Below are 21,685 nucleotides of genomic sequence, written 5' to 3'. Positions count from 1 at the left end.
GAGCAAGCGGAAAAAAATGGCCTCCTCAATTCTGGAAGTCACCAGCCTCCACTGATATATATATATATATATATATATATATATATATATATATATATATATATATATATATATATATATATATATATATATATATGTGTATGTGTATGTATATGTATATAATTGTTTATATATATAATTTTAGGAAGCGGCAATGGGCAACAACGTTTTTAAGGCAGTTTAAATAATATTCTAATAATATTGATTAAATAGGCAATCAGATCAATGTGAGATCCTGTGGACACAAATGGTAGAATTCCCTTTAGTCAAATAGATGCTTTCTGACTGACATCTGACAGATATACAACTTCCCAAGTTGTGTTTTATCGTTTTCGAAGGCAGGAAGTTGGGAAGCATTGGACTTTGGAGGTTCTACTGCATCTTGGCAAAGGACGCGAAAATAAAAAGCTTGAAAGCAGATTAATGAGTCGTTACCTTGTGCAACCTCTGCTGTCTCTCTTCACCAGCAGGCATGCTGCGTAGGCTGGGCGGAATGTACCAGAAGCAGACGTTGGTGTGCTGCGGCTGATAAGAAAAGGACCATTTGTAATAAAAGCTGATATGCGCTCACAACTACACACAACATTAGCTACACTTTTGCAATGTAATGAGGGCCAATACAGAGCTGTATCGTACATTCCGCCTCTTTACTACCTAATTCAGTGTTTTTCAACCACTGTGCCGCGGCACACTATTGTGCCGTGAGATACAGTCTGGTGTGCCGTGGGAGATTATCTAATTTTACCTATTTGGGTTAAAAATATTTTTTGCAAACCAGTAATTATAGTCTGCAAATTGTGTTGTTGTTGAGTGTTGGTGCTGTCTAGAGTTCGGCAGAGTAACCGTGTAATACTCTTCTATATCAGTAGGTGGCAGCCGGTAGCTAATTGCTTTGTAGATGTCGGAAACAGCGGGAGGCAGTGTGCAGGTAAAAAGGTGTCTAATGCTTAAACCAAAAATAAACAAAAGGTGAGTGCCCCCAAGAAAAGGCATGGAAGCTTAGGGAAGGCTATGCAGAATGAAACTAAAACTGAACTGGCTACAAAGTAAACAAAAACAGAATGCTGGACGACAGCAAAGACTTACTGTGGAGCATAGACGGCGTCCACAATCTACATCCCAACATGACGTGACAATCAACAATGTCTCCACAAAGAAGGATAAAAACAACTGAAATAGTCTTGACAAATATATTAATGTAATAATCTCACCTCTCCGTCAAACACCATCTCAAAGCCTTCTTTGCCTTTTATTTTGTAATAAAGGTATGATGACAGATCCAGACACTTGTCAATATGTTGCTCGAATCCTACCGTCCCCTTTGAGGTCAAAGAAACACAGTTAGCAATATTCAGACGAGAGTGTGTCACCAATTAGGCGAGCACCTTTGCCTTCCACATGAGCCAGAACTTAAATATGTCCACATGGCGCCCGCACTGGAGCGCCTTGTCTCCTGTGTCATATGCGATGTCGTACTGCTTGTCTGGCTGGAACAGGTAGCCCGCACACATGGAGTTGCAGCCTTGCAGTAAACCCTGCGGAAAAACAAGAGTTTGCCGGGCGAACATGGCGAGTGTCAAAAGAGGACAAACAAACTTCTGACCTTCTCTCTGACCAGAATGGCGGAACACTGCAGAGGCACTCCCATCATCTTGTGAGGGTTCCAAGTGACCGAGTTGGCCCTGCACACATTGTGGAGCAGCTTTTCCAATCAATAACTCAGCATTATTACACACACAGAGGGGAGGTAAAACCTGTCAAAGGTTTGTGGGTGAGAGCAACCTGTTCTCAGGAGATTACAGCAGGAATCGTATCATATTGCTCATAAATAAAATAACAACAAATATTATGACAAATCATAACCTGAGCCTTTAATAACTTTGTTATAAATATTATATATAACTTAGTTATATATGTATCATTTCGTGCTTGACTTTTTGTATGATTACCAACATTTTCATTATTTATACCAGGGGTCCCCAACCTTTTTTTTGCACCGGGGACCGGTTTAATGTTAGCATTATTTTCACGGACCGGCACTCCACGTGTGGCAGATAGATATAGCAAATAAGTGCATGAAAAATGAATACATGAAAAGCACCTGGACTTTTCCGTTTGCAAAAAAAGCTCTCCATATACTTTTGTTTTTTGCTCATTTTTGCTAGTAGTAGGCTTTTTTTTTTGGCTTTAGTACTGTGACATTGCCAACATTGTTTCAATTAATCTTTAATAACAATATTTTATCTACTTTTATTGTATCTATATTTTCCGTATTGGCGCAGAAATTACTTTGAAAAGAGAAATGTTACTTAATTTATGATCAAATACGAATTACTTTTAAAGTTACAGTTAGAGTACCAATGATTGTCACACACACACGAGGTGTGGTGAAATTAACCTCTGCATTTGACCCATCCCCTTGTTCCACCCCCTGGGAGGTGAGGGGAGCAGTGGGCAGCGGTGGCCGTGCCCGGGAATCATTTTTGGTGATTTAACCCCCAATTCCAACCCTTGATGCTGAGTGCCAAGCAGGGAGGTAATAGTCAATAATCATAACAGAGCACAATACTGACATACACATTAGACATCCGATTAGGATGAGGGTATCCTGTTGACTCGTGGAAAAGACGACAATTTTGCAATGCAGAACAACTATATTTTTGTATTTGTAGCAAACAACAACACGACAGCAACAAACCATCTGGCGAGTTACCACACTCAGACACATTTTTGTATTGGTTACCTTCTTGAGACCCCCGAAAAATGCCTACCTCTATGGGACCAGCCTTTCTAGATATATAAAGATTTGTATTTACAACATTAATAATATGTACATACTATGCAAATATAAAAAAGGTAAGCTTTTAGTTAATTATTATTTATTTGATTATTATTATTTTTGTTTGGAATTGGTTTTTAATCTTCATTATTTACTTCAAGTTATTATAGTATGTCTCTATATACATATTTTTATTTTATTTTTTAAATTACTTTTAGCCAAAGGGGGTGCATTTCAATTTCTTACACATACTTGTTATTACATATGTTGGCCAGAGGGGGAGCACTTCAAATTTTTACACACACTTGTAATTTCATATGTTGACCAGAGGGGGAGCACTTTTAAAAGCGACACACAGCCAATTTGGAAAAGTCCCTCCTTTTTGGGGCCACCCTCATTTTGATAGATGTCACCAGCAGGGGTGCAAATGACATTCTGTATTAGATGCAATGTTATTGGGACCATGATTTATCAATCAATCAATGTTTATTTATATAGCCCTAAATCACAAGTGTCTCAAAGGGCTGTACAAGCCACAACGACATCCTCGGTACAGAGCCCACATACGGGCAAGGAAAACCCCAGTGGGACGTCAATGTGAATGACTATGAGAAACCTTGGAGAGGACCGCATATGTGGGTAACCCCCCCCCCCCCCCCCCCTCTAGGGGAGACCGAAAGCAATGGATGTCGAGTGGGTCTGACATAATATTGTGAAAGTCCAGTCCACAGCGGATCCAACACATCAGCGAAAGTCCAGTCCATAGTGGGGCCAGCAGGAACCATCCCGAGCGGAGACGGGTCAGCAGCGTAGAGATGTCCCCAACCGATGCACAGGCTAGCGGTCCACCCCGGGTCCCGACTCTGGACAACCAGCACTTCATCCGTGGCCACCGGACCTGTGCAACTCCTCCTCCATAAGGGAGAGGGGAGCAGAGGAGAAAAGAAAAGAAACGGCAGATCAACTGGTCTAAAAAGGGAGTCTATTTAAAGGCTATAGTATACAAATTAGTTTTAAGATGGGACTTAAATGCTTCTACTGAGGTAGCATCTTTAACTTTTACCGGGAGGGCATTCCATAGTATTGGAGCCCGAATAGAAAACGCTCTATAGCCCGCAGACTTTTTTTGGGCTCTGGGAATCACTAATAAGCCGGAGTTCTTTGAATGCAGATTTCTTGCCGGGACATATGGTACAATACAATCGGCAAGATAGGCAGGAGCTTGACCGTGTAGTATTTTATACGTAAGTAGTAAAACCTTAAAGTCGCATCTTTTTATTTATTTTTTTAATTTTTTTTTAAAATAATGTCCTGCCCAGCTTCTCGGGCAAATCATACAGCAGATGTAGATGCCCATATCGGCTGTTCAGATTTACTTTACAAAAGACAAGTGTAGGATACTTCTCTTGTTGCCTTACTTGTATTTTGACTTTATTAAATGTATTTATATTATCATTTGGTGCAGCCGGGCCGGAGCAGGAGGGATAGAAAGAGAGAAAAAGGAAGACAGAGGGGGGAATTGTGGGGACAAGAGGGGTATTAGACAGAGAGACAAAAACAACAACAGCAAACACAACAACAACATCAACAACAGAGCAACATCAGCAAATACGACATGTACAAATATGATGGTAAAAGTAATAGCAAATAAGCAGTTAGCGAAAATAAAAAAATAATACAGAAATGACAATGAGCATTATTACAATAAAAATGGAGCAATATGAATACCAATAGAAATAGTGCTATTGATAATAAACAATACCAATACTTTACCTTTATTATCAACAATACAATTGTTCAAATGCAACAATACATATACGTAATGATAACTTGAGATACGAAAGAATGCAGAAAAATGGAGGGGAAGAAAGAGAAGCCAGCTATATTAACCTTGTAGAAAGTCGCATCTTAGGTGCACAGGAAGCCAGCGCAAGTGAGCCAGTATAGGCGTAATATGATCAAACTTTCTTGTTTTTGTCAAAAGTCTAGCAGCCGCATTTTGTACCATCTGTAATCTTTTAATGCTAGACATAGGGAGGCCCGAAAATAATACATTACAGTAATCGAGACGAGATGTAACGAACGCATGAATAATGATCTCAGCGTCGCTTGTGGACAAAATGGAACAAATTTTAGCGATATTACGGAGATGAAAGAAGGCCGTTTTAGTAACACTCTTAATGTGTGACTCAAACGAGAGAGTTGGGTCGAAGATAATACCCAGATTCTTTACCGAGTCGCCTTGTGTAATTGTTTGGTTGTGAAATGTTAACGTGGTATTATTAAATAAATGTCGGTGTTGAGCAGGACCGATAATCAGCATTTCCGTTTTCTTAGTGTTGAGTTGCAAAAAGTTAGCGGACATCCATTGTTTAATTTCATTAAGACACGCCTCCAGCTGACTACAATCCGGCGTGTTGGTCAGCTTTAGGGGCATGTAGAGTTGGGTGTCATCAGCATAACAGTGAAAGCTAACACCGTATTTGCGTGTGATGTCACCTAGCGGCAGCATGTAAAGGCTAAAGAGTGCAGGGCCAAGAACCGAACCCTGGGGGACTCCGCACGTTACCTTAACATAGTCTGAGGTCACATTGTTATGGGAGACACACTGCATTCTGTCAGTAAGATAAGAGTTAAACCAAGACAAGGCTGAGTCTGACATCCCAATACGCGTTTTCATACGCTCTAATAAAATATTGTGTTCAACAGTATCGAAAGCGGCGCTAAGATCAAGAAGCAGCAACATAGATGACGCATCAGAATCCATCGTTAGCAATAGATCATTACCGTATTTTCCGCACCATAAGGCGCCCCTTGTTATTAGCCGCACGTTCAATGAACGGCATATATTTAAAAACTTTGTTTACCTATTAGCCGCCCCGTGCTATTAGCCGCACCTACGCTACGCTAAAGGGAATGTCAACAAAACAGTCAGATAGGTCAGTAAAACTTTAATAATATATTACAAACCAGCGTTCTAACAATTCCGTTCACTCCCAAAATGTAATGTGCAAATGTGCAATCACAAAAATAGTAACACTCAAAATAGTGCAGAGCAATAGCAACATCAATAACTCAACGTTGCTCATACGTTAGTGTCACACAACACACAAAATAAACATTTAAAGCTCACTTTCTGAAGTTATTACTCATCCACAAATCCATCGAATTATTCTTCTTCGGTGTGCTTCACTTGTTTTTTGGCACCATCTGTGATGTGGACGCGCATGCAGTCATAGATCAACAGGGACGTAGCTGCGTGAAAAAAGTCACCCGGTGTCTTCGCTCATCTTTTCTTCATCCATCCATCCCTTCGAGTTAGCTTTTATGATGACGCCGGCTGGAAAGTTGTCTTTTGGCAAGGTCTTCCTTTTGAATATCACCGTGGGTGAAAGTTTCTGGCCGTTAGCATGGCAAGCTAGCTAGCTCACGGTGAAGGACGACTTCTCATTGCCTGTGGTGCGAATATTCACCGTACGTGTTCCCGTTGTATCCACAGTGCGGTTCACATGAATATCAAAAGTCAGTGGAACCTTGTACGCGTGTCTCTTAGTAGGAGACATTTCGTGGTCTTTACAGAAACACACAAATTAAATGAAACGTAATATCCGCGCGCTTCTTCTTCTACGGGGGCGGGTGCTCACCTTGGCGGTTGCTTACAGTAGAAGAAGCGCTTCCTCTTCTATGGAACAGTTGCTTACCGTAGAAGAAGAAGCGCTTCCTCTTCTACGGGGAAAAAAGATGGCGGCTGTTTACCGTAGTTGCGAGACCTAAACTTTATGAAAATAAATATTAATATTAATCCATATATAAGGCGCACCGGGTTATTAGCCGCACTGTCCGCTTTTGAGAAAAATTGTGGTTTTTAGGTGCGGCTTATGGTGCGGAAAATACGGTAGTCATTTTTGGGAGGGCTGTCTCCGTAGAGTGATTTGCCCTGAAACCGGATTGAAAAGGTTCACAGAGATTGTTAGACGCTAAGTGTTCATTTAGCTGCTGTGCAACAATTTTTTCGAGGATTTTCGAGATAAACGGAAGGTGGGACACCGGCCGGTAGTTTACCATGAGGTCAGGATCGAGGTTAGGTCTTTTGAGCAGAGGATGAATAACCGCTTTTTTGAATGCTAGGGGAACAGTGCCAGAGGAAAGTGATAAGTTTATAATATTTAACACTGATGGACCTAATAATACAAAAAGCTCCCTGATAAGTTTCCCAGGAATTGGGTCAAGTAAACATGTTGTTTGTTTTGTCTCATTTACACATTTGAACAATTCCTCCAATGTTATTTCATCAAAGAGAGAGAAACTATTTTGGAGGGCAGTGTCCGTCGTATATACAGTCGTATCGGTGTTAATAGAACCAAGTTGTAGCTGAGATGCATTGTCTTTAATCTCCTTTCTAATGACTTCAATTTTCTTATTAAAGAAATTCATAAAGTCATCTGCTGAGTGGGTGGAGCTACTGGGAGGAGTCCCTTGTTGGGTTAGTGATGCTACTGTACTAAACAAAAATTTAGGATCATTTTTGTTGAGGTGGATGAGATTTGAGTAATATTTAGCTTTAGCTGAGGTAAGCATGCGTTTATAAGTTATTAAACTATCACTCCATGCTTGATGGAAAACCTCAAGTTTAGTCGCACGCCATTTGCGTTCCAGCTTTCTACATGATAATTTCTGGGCTTTAGTTTCTTCTGTAAACCATGGGGTACGCCTTTTAGAGGCCCTTTTTAGCTTTAGCGGTGCTACACTATCAATGGTGTCGCGCAGGGCGTCGTTAAAGTATGTTAGTGAGGTTATCAATAGAGCCCACATAATTTGGTAATGGTGCCATTACCGAAGGCAGTAGGTCAGCAAGAGTCATCGTTGTGGCAGCATTAATGTTGCGGCTGCTATAGCAGTTATTATTATTATTATTAGTTTGTTGACAATGAGTCAGAACTTCAAATTTTATAAGGTAATGATCGGACATTACTTTAGTGTACGGGAGTATCGTAACTTTAGAGGTGGTGACACCCCTGACAAGCACTAGATCTATCGTATTACCGTTGCGATGCGTGGCTTAATTTATTATTTGTGTAAGACCACAGCTATCAATTATAGTCTGGAGCGCCACGCACGGAGGGTCCGATGGGGTATTCATATGGATATTAAAGTCCCCCATTATGATTATATTGTCGGCGTGCGTCACTAGATCAGCAACAAACTCTGAGAATTCACTGATAAAGTCCGAATAGGGCCCAAGGGGGCGGTAGATAACAGCCAGGTGGAGAGGCAGCGGTGTGACAAACCTCATAGTGAGCACCTCAAATGAGTTATATTTATTATTTACGATAGGTGTAAGATTAAAGTTTTCATTGTATATTAGTGCGACACCCCCTCCCCTTTTAAGAGGACGGGCAACATGTGCATTCGTATAGTTAGGAGGAGATGCCTCATTTAGCGCAAAAAAATCGTCTGGTTTGAGCCAGGTCTCGGCGAGACCAACGACGTCAAGTTTGTTGTCTCTAATGACCTCATTAACTAATAACGTTTTGGAAGATAATGATCTTATGTTTAAAAAGCCCATACTATAGGTAGTGGGCTGTTTTGAGGATTGTTTGTTGAAATTATCCGAAGTAGCAATATTTATAATGTTGCGTTTATTATGCGTAGTGCACTTTAAATAGTTTCGACCATATCTAGAAATTGATACGACGGGAATTTTCAGATTGTTTGCTTGGTGCTGCGATAAACTGAACGCATCATAGTTAGCCACCTCAGTACAATGCATGTCTGCCTCTGACACAGTCACAAAAGAAAAAACATTATGTGAGTTGTGTTTTATTCTAAGAGAATTGCTATGTGTGCAGGGATTATCCAGCCTGGCGCCGGCTAGTTCTAGTTTAAATGACTTCTTACCCGGACACTCCACGCTTCTTTGAGGATTAGCCTTTCGCTTTGCTGTTAGGCCCGCTCGGCATCCCCGCTTCTGCTTCCGCTCACACCGCTTACGTCTCCTCCATTGACGGTCCCCGCTAGTACTTGACTCCGCTGATTCAAAGGCCGCTCGATGTAGCCCGCGAAGTATTCCCATGCATGTCATCACTTGTTCACACCTCCTCATATGGAAGATACTTTTCCTTCTTCATGTCTCAAGAAGGGTAGAAATACAAGAACACACACACACAGATTTTCCAGCTATTCATTCCCCTACTTTTACCACCCCCCGTTTGAGGTCCGAGTGCATACAGACCCCAAAATAGATGTTGGGCTACGCCTATAATATAATTCTTAGATTGTGGACCCCCAGAAACAGCATATGCTCATCCATCTGGTTAACGGGGTGAAATGATGTCTGAAAACCTTCGACAAAACCTCCCCAGCCCATTTGGACGTTTCAAAGTGTAAAACACGATCCGCCTTTAACTCTGATTAATTTTTATTTTTAAAGTGAACCAGATAATTTGTCAATGACTTCTTGTTCTGTCGTAGAATTTCTGACCTTTTTACCTATATTTCTTGTCTATTAAGAATGTCCGCATATTTTCAATTCTCTTCTATTTTGTGCCATTGAATGGACCAGTTGTGGGACAAAGGTGAATATGGAGTTATGCCAACCTGTCTACAGAATGTTTAGATTTTCCAAATATGACTAAGAGATACGAGGTTGTTTTGGAACAGACAAACCAAAACAGAACAATCATGACGCACGAGATAAAAACAGTGACGCACGAGATAAAAAACAGTGACGCACAAGAGACATATAAAAAATGGCAGAAGACCGGGACTAGAGAGTAATTTTGGCTTGTGTGTGTCTTGTGTGCTCTGGAGTACATGTGGTCTGTCTGCACGGACAACTCAATTCAACCTGCACTTCTGATAATGGGTAAATAAATTTGTTGTACTAAACTACTTTTGTTGCCTGCTTAAGCTTTGGACAATCCACTACAGTTCCACACAAGCTGATTTTTGTTGAATTGATCCGTGTGCTGCGGCATCCAATAGGAATAGAAGCTCTGTGTATATTTATTTGGCAGCGCGTCCACCGGCGGTGGAAAACTGACACGTTGACTAGGACGGAAACGTATTGGCTCCGCTGGCCACGGATCTCGTGGAAATCCTGGGTCTTCTGTACTTCTAATCGAATATCACACCTCGGGAAGAATCAGTGGGAGTCGGAGTCACACGCCGTGTTCATGTAGCAAAAAAGTGACCGACGACATTGGTATCCTACATGAAACGTAATGGACAGTATACGGCAGTGGTTCTTAACCTGGGTTCGATCGAACCCTAGGGGTTCGGTGAGACGGCCTCAGGGGTTCGGCGTAGGTCAAAACACACCCGACTCATCGTGTAAATACAAACTTCTCCCTATCGGCGTATTACGGATACGGCAACAGCTGACGGGTTTGCAGGTGTGTAATTTGTTGTGAGTTTATGCACTGTGTTGGTTTTGTTCTTTGAACAAGGTGATGTTCATGCACGGTTCATTTTATACACCAGTAAAAAAACATGGTAACACTTTAGTATGGGGAACATATTCACCATTAATTAGTTGCTTATTAACATGCAAATTAGTAACATATTGGCTCTTATCTAGTCATTATTAAGTACTTATTAATGCCTTATTAGGCATGGCCTTATTATAACCCTAACCCTCTAACCCTGACCATAACCCTAACCAAATAACTCTAAATTAAGTCTTTATTACTTAGAATATGTTCCCCTAGTGTCCAAATAACTCCAAATTAAGTCTTTGTTACTTAGAATATGTTCCCCATACTAAAGTCAGTGTTTCCCACACATTCATTTATTTGTGGCGGCCCGCCACGAAAGAATTACGTCCACCGCAAATTGAAAAAAAATAAATAAATAAAATTAAAAAAATAAATAAATAAAATAAAAATTATATATATATATATATATATATATATATATATATATATATATATATATATATATATATATATATATATATATATATATATATATATATATATATATATATATAATTTTTTTTTTGTCCTCTCCAGCTTCTCAGGCAAATCATATAGTTGATGTAGATGCCCATATCGGCTGTTCAGATTTACTTTACAAAAGAGAAGTGTAGGATACATCTCTTGTTGCCTTATTTGTATTTGACTTTATTAAATGTATTTATATTAGAAACACAACATGTGTATATAACAAAGGGTGCAAAGTCTGCAGGCAGTAGGAAACACATGGTTAAGTGTAGGGAGTAAAACTGATGGCAGTCTAAAGTTCAAGATTTTTGGAGCTCTTTGTTCAGTGGATCAGATGTTTGATGAAGCTCTGTGTCTATCTACCACCACTACTGTTTTCTGTTTATTTGTTACTGACTGTGGCAGGACACCTCTGCCTCTGTTTCACTTTATGTTGCTGGTAAATAATATGGTTGTAGTAGTAGGCCAAAGTTAAATTATTTAGTATGCACTAATTAGAGGTGCAGAGCTTTGAGACATTTTAGCTTTTATATTTTATAATATATATTTTTTGTAAGAACCACAATTAATAAATATATTTCAGTGAATAACTTATTGTTCAAATCTGTATATAAATATGTACATAATGTGTTGTAATTATATTGTAAAATGGATGGATGGATGGACGTTTAAAACAAAACTGTTATTAATTAGTAAGTATACATTTTTTGAGCCTTTTTAGAGAAAATCAAATCATTGTAGTAAATTATGCAAATTACTCAATGATGTCATGGTGACCACGCCCATAGCCACGCCCCCACCGCCACAGGTATCTTGGCAGTTTATGGGAAACACTGAAAGTGTTACCAAAAACATATAACTTTGTCTTGAATTTGAAAAAAAACCAACATTTTATTTTTCACTAAAGAAGGGTTCGGTGAATGCGCATATGAAACTGGTGGGGTTCGGTACCTCCAACAAGGTTAAGAACCACTGGTATACGGCATATTGAATATTGGTATGGAAAGGATAACATACCGTAACGTAATTTAACGTCTGTCAAACCATTGAAATATGTAATGGCAATTAATCTTACTTGGTTCATAGTTAACTCAAAAGAAGTCACAGTTAATTGCAGATAGATATCATTTGGGGGACAAGAGGGGGATTAGACAGAGAGACGACAACAACAACAGCAAACACAACAATAACAACAACAACAATAGAGCAACATCAGCAGATACGACATGTACAAATATGATGGTAAAAGTGATAGCAAAGGAGCAGTTAGTGAAATAAATAATAATACAGAAATGACAATGAGCATTATTACACTACAAATGGAGCAATACAAATACCAATAGAAATAGTACTATTGATAAAGAATAATACCAATAATTTACCTCTATTATCAACAATACAGTTGTTCAAATGCAACAATACATATACGTAATGATAACTAGAGTTACGAAAGAAAGCAGAAAAATGGAGGCGAAGAAAGAGAAGCCAGCTATATTAACCTTGTAGATTGTTATAGTAACAATAGGTTAAGCTTTGTCAGTGTGCCATGTGTTACCCAGTTTAGTCAAATCATTTTCAAGTGTTTATTACCAAGACAGGACAGTTAGTTTGCTTTAATGAAATGTTTTTTTATTAAAATATTATGCTTTTTTGAACAGCTCAACATAAAAAGGACATAAACACACTTTTAAGGACAATTTAAAAGAATGTTTGTTGGTGTCTTGTCTAGGGGTGTAACGGTACGTGTATTGGAATTGAACCGTTTCGGTACGGGGGCTTCGGTTCGGTCCGGAGGTGTACCGAACGAGTTTCCACACGGACATATTAAGTAGCGCAACGCAAGTTGTGTAAACAATGCACACCGAGGCACAACACACGGCATGCTAGCAGCTAACGGGCTACGATAGACTGACCATACGTCCTCTTTTCACCGGACATGTCCTCTTTTGCGGAGCTGTCTGGGCGGAGTTTCTTAAATGCCTCAAATGTCCGGTATTTTGAGTTAGGGTTGCGTGTATTTTCAATGTACGTTCAGGGTTAAGAAGGGGTTGAAAACAAAACAAATTGTGCCCGCAGCATCATTGGTGAGGGAGGGGCAGAGACAGAGACAGAGAGAGAGAGAGAGAGAGAGAGAGAGAGAGAGAGAGAGAGAGAGAGAGAGAGAGAGTTATGATAAACGCGCATGTGTCGCCAGGCTCTGCTTTTTATCCATAGATTTATCAGATTTAATTTTTTATTATCTATAGCAAGGGTGTCAAAAGTGTGCCCCGGAGGCCATTTGCGGCCCACAGCTAATGTTTTAAAGGCCCACGGCACATTCTAAAAATACTATTAAAATAAACAAAAACATAACAAAAGTGAAATAAAAAAGCTTAAAGTTTAAATGTAATTTAGAAAAAGTTGCAATGTTGACTAATAAAACAAAGCTGTTTTTTTTAACATAACGTAGCACAATGTAACAGAACATATTGACTAGTAAGATAATGTACAGTAACATAACGTTGCACAACGTGACATAACAAATTGACTAGTAAGATAATGTAAAGTAACATAACATAATGACTAGTAATATAACGTAACGTAACATAACATAGCACTACGTAACATAACATAATGACTAGTAAGATAACATAACATAACGTAACATAACATAACGTAACATAACATAACGTAGCACAACGTAACATAATATAATGACTAGTAAGATAGCATAACGTAACTTAACATAACGTAACATAACATAACGTAACGTAACATAACATAACGTAGCATAACATAACATAATGACGAGTAAGATAACGTAACATAACATAACGTAACGTAACATAACGTAGCACTACGTAACATAACATAATGACTAGTAAGATAACGTAACATAACATAACGTAACATAGCATTACGTAGCCCAACGTAGCATAAGATAATGACTAGTGAGATAATGTAATGTAACATAACGTAACATATCATAATGACTATTGAGATAACGTAACGTAACGTAACGTAACGTAACGTAACGTAACGTAACGTAACGTAACATAAATGTAGCACAACATAACATAACATAATGACTAGTAAGATAACATAACGTAACATAACGTAGCACTACGTAACGTAACATAATGACTAGTAAGATAACATAGCATAACGTAACATAACATAACGTAGCACAACGTAACATAATATAATGACTAGTAAGATAACATAACGTAACTTAACATAACGTAACATAACATAACATAACGTAACGTAACGTAACGTAACGTAACGTAACGTAACATAACATAGCGTAGCATAACATAACATAATGACGATTAAGATAACGTAACATAACATAACGTAACATAACATAACGTAACATAACATAACGTAACATAACGTAGCACTACGTAACATAACATAGTGACTAGTAAGATAACGTAATATAACATAACGTAACATAGCATTACGTAGCACAACGTAACATAAGGTAATGACTAGTGAGATAATGTAATGTAACATAACGTAACATAACATAATGACTATTGAGATAACGTAACGTAACATAACGTAGCACAACATAACATAACATAATGACTAGTAAGATAACGTAACGTAACATAACGTAGCACTACGTAACATAACACAATGACTAGTAAGATAACGTGACATAACGTAACATAACATAATGTTGAACAATGTAACATAAGATAATGACTAGTGAGATAACGTAATGTAACATAACCTAGCACAACGTAACATAACATAATGACTAGTGAGATAACGTAACGTAACATAACGTAGCACAACATAACATAACGACTAGTAAGATAACGTAACGTAACATAACATAATGTAGGACAACGTAACATAACATGACTAGTAGGGTAACGTAACATCACATAACACAACGTAAGATAACATAATGACTAGTAAGATAACGTAACGTAACATCAAGTAGCACAACATAACATAACAAAATGACTAGTAAGATAACATAACGTAACATAACGTAACGTAACATAACGTAGCACAACGTAACATAACATAATGACAAGTAAGATAACCTAACGTAACATAACGTAGCACTACGTAACATAACATAATGACTAGTAAGATAACGTAACATAACATAATGTAACATAGCATTACGTAGCACAACGTAACATAAGATAATGACTAGTGAGGTAATGTAATGTAACATATCGTAACATATCATAATGACTATTGAGATAATGTAACGTAACATAACGTAGCACAACATAACATAACATAATGACTAGTAAGATAACGTAACGTAACATCAAGTAGCACAACATAACATAACATAATGACTAGTAAGATAACGTAACGTAACATAACGTAACGTAACATAACGTAGCACAACGTAACATAACATAATGACAAGTAAGATAACCTAACGTAACATAACGTAGCACTACGTAACATAACATAATGACTAGTAAGATAACGTAACATAACATAACGTAACATAGCATTACGTAGCACAACGTAACATAAGATAATGACTAGTGAGGTAATGTAATGTAACATATCGTAACATATCATAATGACTATTGAGCTAATGTAACGTAACATAACGTAGCACAACATAACATAACATAATGACTAGTAAGATAACGTAACGTAACATAACGTAGCACAACGTAAGATAACATAATGACTAGTAAGATAACGTGACATAACGTAACATAACATAATGTAGAACAATGTAACATAAGATAATGACTAGTGAGATAATGTAATGTAACATAACGTAGCACAACGTAACATAACGTAACGTAACATAACGTAGCACAACATAACATAACGACTAGTAAGATAACGTAACGTAACATAACATAATGTAGGACAACGTAACATAACATGACTAGTAGGATAACGTAACGTAACATCATGTAACACAACGTAAGATAACACAATGACTAGTAATATAACGTAAGATAACATAATGACTAGTAAGATAACGCAACGTAACATAACGTAGCACAACGTAATATAACATAATGACTAGTAAGATAACGTAACGTAACATAACGTAGCACAACGTAACATAACATAATGACTATTGAGATAACGTAACGTAACATAACGTAGCACAACATAACATAACATAATGACTAGTAAGGTAACGTAACATAACATAACGACGAGTAAGGTAACATAACATAACAACATAACATAATGTAGTGTAAAGGTACCAGACTTCCATACTCAATATTTACGACTCCAAAATAAATTCTTGCATCTCCATCCTCTTATCCAGTTACTCACCAACATTTGATTGAACCCCCCTCACCTAAATCATGTCTACATTCATTTGGGTATTTTGGAGAACGTGTGTTGATACAGTACATCATTGATTGTTACTGCACTATTAACTGCCTAAAAGGTCAGGGAATTTGAAGGGAGTAAATATTTTTGCACAGAATTTGTTCAACAAAATAAAAGCCTCATGAAGATTCAACATGTTGACTCACCTCTCCACCCCGTTCAGCTTGTGTCTGTGTTTCCTAGACATGAGCAAGCCTCCACCCCACGCTCCCTGCACACAATGCATCAGTGAGGAAGAACACACTAGAACATGTTAGTGTTGTAATGACAGATGCCTTACGTCCACATGGAGCCACATGTTGTACTTCTCACAGATGTCTGCAATTTCATTGATGGGATCGAAGGCTCCGTAGACGGTGGTGCCGGCCATGGCGTTGACATACATGGGAACATACCCCTGAACACACACACGCGCACACACACACACACACACACAGGTAATGACAGTCTTTCTCTAACATTAAAAAAACAGGATGGAACATTTCCTCTAATAATGCACTCTCTTCCTCTGGGCAGATATGGTTAGCGCTAAATTGCTTGCCCGCCCCTTCCAGCCTCCACATCATTTTTCCTTGAAGAATGACTTCCAGCATTTTGCTCCGGTGGACGTCATATGTGTGTGGGCAGAAGCTTTATAAGCTTATTAATGTAGCTTTGCTTGCTTTGGCACACAGTACTTTGCAGCTCAGATCAACGCCTGTCTTTGTACAGCAGAAAAATACAATAGAATCCAGTGTTTCCCATAAACTGCCAAGATACCTGTGGCGGTGGGGGCGTGGCTATGGGCGTGGTCACCATGACATCATTGAGTGATTTGCATAATTTACTACAATGATATGATTTTCTCTAAAAAGGCTAAAAAAATGTACACTTACTAATTAATAACAGTTTTGTTTTAAACGTCCATCCATACATCCATTTTACAATATAATTACAACATTTTATGTACATATTTATATACAGATTTGAACAATAAGTTATTCACTGAAATATATGTATTAATTGTGGTTCTTACAAAAATATATCTTATAAAATATAAAAGTTAAAATGTCTCATAAAGCTCTGCCCCTTTAATTAGTGCATACTAAATAATTTAACTTTATCCTACTACTACAACCATATTATTTACCAGCAACATAAAGTGAAACAGAGGCAGAGGTGTCCTGCCACAGTCAGTAACAAATAAACAGAAAACAGTAGTGGTGGTAGATCGACACAGAGCTTCATCAAACATCTGATCCACTGAACAAAGAGCTCCAAAAATCTTGAACTTTAGACTGCCATCAGTTTTACTCCCTACACTTAACCATGTGTTTCCTACTGCCTGCAGACTTTGCACCCTTTGTTATATACACATGTTGTGTTTCTAATATAAATACATTTAATAAAGTCAAATACAAATAAGGCAACAAGAGAAGTATCCTACACTTCTCTTTTGTAAAGTAAATCTGAACAGCCGATATGGGCATCTACATCAACTATATGATTTGCCTGAGAAGCTGGAGAGGACAAAAAAACAAAACCAAAAAAAAAAAAAATATATATATATATATATGTTTTATTTTTTTTATTTTTATTTTTTAAATTTGTGGCGGACGTAATTCTTTCGTGGCGGGCCGCCACAAATAAATGAATGTGTGGGAAACACTGGAATCTCTGAAGTTGTAAAATTCAGAATTCAATCCCAACAATGCGACTCTAAAGTCACACTAAAGTTGGAATGACCTTCCTGCATGATGTCATGTAAGACCTCAGCACAAGGATGAACTCCATGCCTGTTTTGCTATTTCTTAGTTTTTTGCAATGGATACCAAAGAGGGAATGTGTGATGATAACCATAGAACTGCACATGGAGCACATTGCTACAATGTGATTATAACCATGGAATTACAATTAGAAGTTATCACTACACTGGAAAGTGGAAAGCAACGTTATCATGGACGCCCCTGCTTATTTCAGCAAGTCAATGCCAAGCCACGTGTTACAACAGCGTGGCTTCATAGTAAAAGAGTGCGGGTACTAGACTGGCCTGCCTGTAGTCCAGACATTGAAAATGTGTGGTGCAATATGAAGGCTAAAATATCAGAAGGGAGACTGTTGAACAACTTAAGCTGTACATCAAGCAAGAATGGGAAAGAATTCCACTTCAAAAATGTGTCTCCTCAGTTCCCAAACCTTTACTGAGTGTTGTTAAAAGGAAATGCCATGTAACAGCGCAATAACATACATTTGTAAAAATTAGTGTTTTACAATGTATTTTTGTTTTGAATCAGATTTTTTTTTTTTTCTACATTTGTTTTCGAATTTGTAAACATTTTGAAAATTTGCTCTCATTTTTGGGTCTTTTCGATTATGACCCTCTGCCGTCATAAGACCAATGATTACAGTCCAAAGAAAAGTGTAAGGATAACCATAGAATTTAAAAATGGAAGATACGTATCACTACACTGGAAAGCAACACACGCATGACTGTCCTGGCTGCTCAGTCCGATATTCATACAGTTTTTTTTTTTTTTCTCACCCCCCCATTGTTTACCTGTTTCTCACCTTTTTTGTAAGGAGTGCCGGAAGTTGGCAGACCCGTCAGCGATCCTGTTCTGTCTCCCTGTAATTTTTGATCCTGTTCTGTCTCCCTGTAATATTTGTCTGATCTTGAATGGGATTGTGCTGACAATTTTAATTTCCTCTCAGGGATTAATAAAGTGATTCTGATTCTGATTCTGACAATATCATCATTATGACATGTGACTAGGGATGATGTTTGATAAGAAATTATCGAGTTCGAGCCTATTATCGAATCCTCTTATCGAACCGATTCCTTATCGAGTCCAGATAGGTTGTTGTATATGGGAAAAAACACACAATATTTGGTTTAACAAAAGCTCACTTTTATTGTATAAGAAAAAAATAAAATCTAATAAATAAATAAATATTGACTGTTACCCCCCTAAAAAAAAATAAAAAAATAAAACAATATTGACTGTTGTAACCCAAAGTATATTAAGTGGGATTTTTCAGAAAAACAAATATATACATTAACACAAAAACAACCTGTCTCTTTGATCACTATAGGTGTATAAATAATAAGAGTGTTAAATAAAATCAGTCCCTTGGGCACCAAACTTAAAATAATACAGCTCTCCAAAAAGTGCACTTCTGCTGCTATTTGACATAACTGTTTGCTATGATGCTTTGAAATTTTTGCACTTTATTTCTTTATTGAAAGAAAATTCTATGAAGAGAAAAGTTGTTTGCAAATGTGGTTACAATGCTAAAAAATGAAAAGTTAAAGCTAAAAAAAGAAATACACTTTATTGAGTTAAAATCTTTCTTTATAGGGGAAAAGATGTGATGTTATGAGCTAGGGAAAATAACAACTACACTACCCAGCATGCAACGGGAGTGACGAGCATGCGCGGTAGCCCCGAAAAGTGTTGTTGCATGTCGTCACCGGCAGCTGAGAATGAGGTTATGAGTACGCTGTGAAAGTAAACGTCAAGAAATCAGCCAACACGCCTCGTCTGCATTATTTATAATTAGACAGACAACACATAAGTGTGATTTTGTTTTGTTTACAAGGAAAGAAAAACAAAAGTTAAAAAAGGGAGATCTCATATATATGTACTATGTGCTGCGGTTGCTTTAAGTTGCGACAGCTGCCGTGAAGGAGGTGCGTTGCCAGCCTGGTTGCTATGTTTCCGGTTGGTCGTAAAAGTGTTCGTCATGTGTTTGTACCCTGCTCAAATCTATCAGTAAAGTTATTCATAGGATTATACCTTTTGTTTTGAACTTTATTACACCTTGGAGCGCGGTCTATTGTTTTTCCTGCTTTCCCTATCTGCGCCTAATGACTGAGCTACGTGACGTCCCGTCACGGGACGGGATTCGTTCCGAGGGATTCGAATAAAGAACCATCTCTTTTTCTTTACTACAGTGGTCTCGATAACGGATACCGGTTCTCAAAAAGGGATGCGAGTCCGAGGACTCGGTTCTTTTCTTATCGAACAACCGGGAAAACCGGTTTCGAGTATCATTCCTACATGTGACCACTAATTCATCTGCATTTAGTTTCTTAAAAGAGGCAACTCCCCTCACAAGAACAGTAGTTATAAATGATAAAACATGACTTTGAAAAATTATCAAGTGTCAAGACTTGGACTAGGGGTTGTTTGTTTTCCCGAGATGCAAGTAATGTTGGAGCGGGCAAGGCGTTAAGGTAAAGACATGATTTATTTTTTAACTCTAAACTACAAAAAAGGAAACAAACAAAAGGCGCGCACAATGGCGGGGAACAAACTTGACTAATGAAACAAAAGACTAGCACAAAGGCAATTAACCATGAACATGAAACAAAAACACTTACTGTGGCATGGCATGACTATATAGTAAACAGGAATCTCATGGGTAGCAGAGGTAATGTTGCCAGGCTTACTGCCTGGCAACTACAAGTTTAAATACTGGTGACATGATCAGTGAAAACAGGTGCGTGACTCAAAACGTGAAACAGGTGAAACTAATGGTTGCCATGGTGACAAAACAAGGGAGTGAAAAGCAGGAACTAAGTGTACAAAACCCAAACGGAACTTAACTTAAACAGAACATGATCACAGACATGACATCAAGTGGGTTTATGGACAGACTTTTTCTATTTCCATTCATCCCTATGGACTGTTCCACTAATATAGATTTGGACTTTTTACCTTTTGTTTGGCGGCAATCACTTTGGCTTCCAAATCAGCGGCGATGACTCTCCCTCTAGAAGACACACTTGACTAGTCAGTTATGTTTTATGTCACATCTGCATGGGAACAAACTATAACCTTTCATCTGTGTTGAGCAGGATCAAGTTCTCCGTTCCAAATCCCAGAGCTGCACTGGCCTTCTTGATGGAGTAGTGGCTCTGCAAGAACATTAGTCTAGTGAGACTGTGGCCATGGAGGACATGGAGGACATGGAGGTGCAACAGCCAGTGTGGGCCTCACATGCTCAGAGGTGAAAAGGACCAGTCGGGGTGCAGCTGCCATGCCTTTGGTTTTGACCTCGGGGAAGTACTTGTACCGTGCAATCATCACACTGTACATGTTGGAAATTGCTCCTCCTGCAGGAAAGCAGATGAGCTCCTTCAGCAGTGGGAAGAGACGCCTCTGCCGTGTCCAATCAGGTGTGACACAAGAGCACTGGCTCCTTTTTAAAAGCTCCGCAGCCATAGTTGGCTCCTCTTACCCGGAGAAAATATTCCGTCGCCCTCCCCCTCGGGCCAGCCGATGATTTCTCTCATCTTTTTCAGCGTCAGCTGCTCCATCAGTACGAAGACGGGCGCAATCTCATATGTGAACCTGTAGCACACAAAGTACTGCTTGGGCGACATGGCAGTTATGTTTGGCCCCAGAGGGCCGCTTCTAACAGTGAATACTATTATTACACCATTTTTTAAATGCATTTTATTAGTAGATTTAAAAAAAAGGAAACAAATGGTAAGTTGCAATAATTTCACCTCAAAATGTAGTGTATGTTACTGTAAATGGAAAAACAGTACTGCTGTTTTTATGGTAAAAAAAAAAAAAAAAGGCAGCTCGGTTGCCAGAATTTTACT

The 21,685-nt window shown here is 38.4% G+C and overlaps 1 protein-coding gene across 2 annotated transcripts in view; it reads right to left on the bottom strand.

The window, feature by feature from the left end:
* Positions 1 to 21,685, bottom strand: part of LOC133664885 (glutamate decarboxylase 1-like) — a 354,813-nt gene that overhangs the window by 5,320 nt on the left and 327,808 nt on the right. For both annotated transcript variants that reach the window (XM_062069880.1, XM_062069881.1), the window contains 10 exons: positions 21,316 to 21,428; positions 21,075 to 21,190; positions 20,913 to 20,992; positions 20,793 to 20,847; positions 16,373 to 16,489; positions 16,239 to 16,303; positions 1,643 to 1,721; positions 1,425 to 1,574; positions 1,251 to 1,358; positions 475 to 564 (listed from right to left, as the gene is read on the bottom strand). In XM_062069880.1, coding sequence (XP_061925864.1) covers positions 475 to 564; positions 1,251 to 1,358; positions 1,425 to 1,574; positions 1,643 to 1,721; positions 16,239 to 16,303; positions 16,373 to 16,489; positions 20,793 to 20,847; positions 20,913 to 20,992; positions 21,075 to 21,190; positions 21,316 to 21,428 — 973 coding nt within the window. The remainder of the gene's footprint in view (positions 1 to 474; positions 565 to 1,250; positions 1,359 to 1,424; positions 1,575 to 1,642; positions 1,722 to 16,238; positions 16,304 to 16,372; positions 16,490 to 20,792; positions 20,848 to 20,912; positions 20,993 to 21,074; positions 21,191 to 21,315; positions 21,429 to 21,685) is intronic.

Source organism: Entelurus aequoreus, linkage group LG14, assembly GCF_033978785.1.
Source record: "Entelurus aequoreus isolate RoL-2023_Sb linkage group LG14, RoL_Eaeq_v1.1, whole genome shotgun sequence".
In the NCBI taxonomy this organism is placed as follows: domain Eukaryota; kingdom Metazoa; phylum Chordata; class Actinopteri; order Syngnathiformes; family Syngnathidae; genus Entelurus; species Entelurus aequoreus.
Note: the sequence above shows the minus strand (reverse complement) of the source record. Positions and strands in the feature narration are given on the sequence as shown.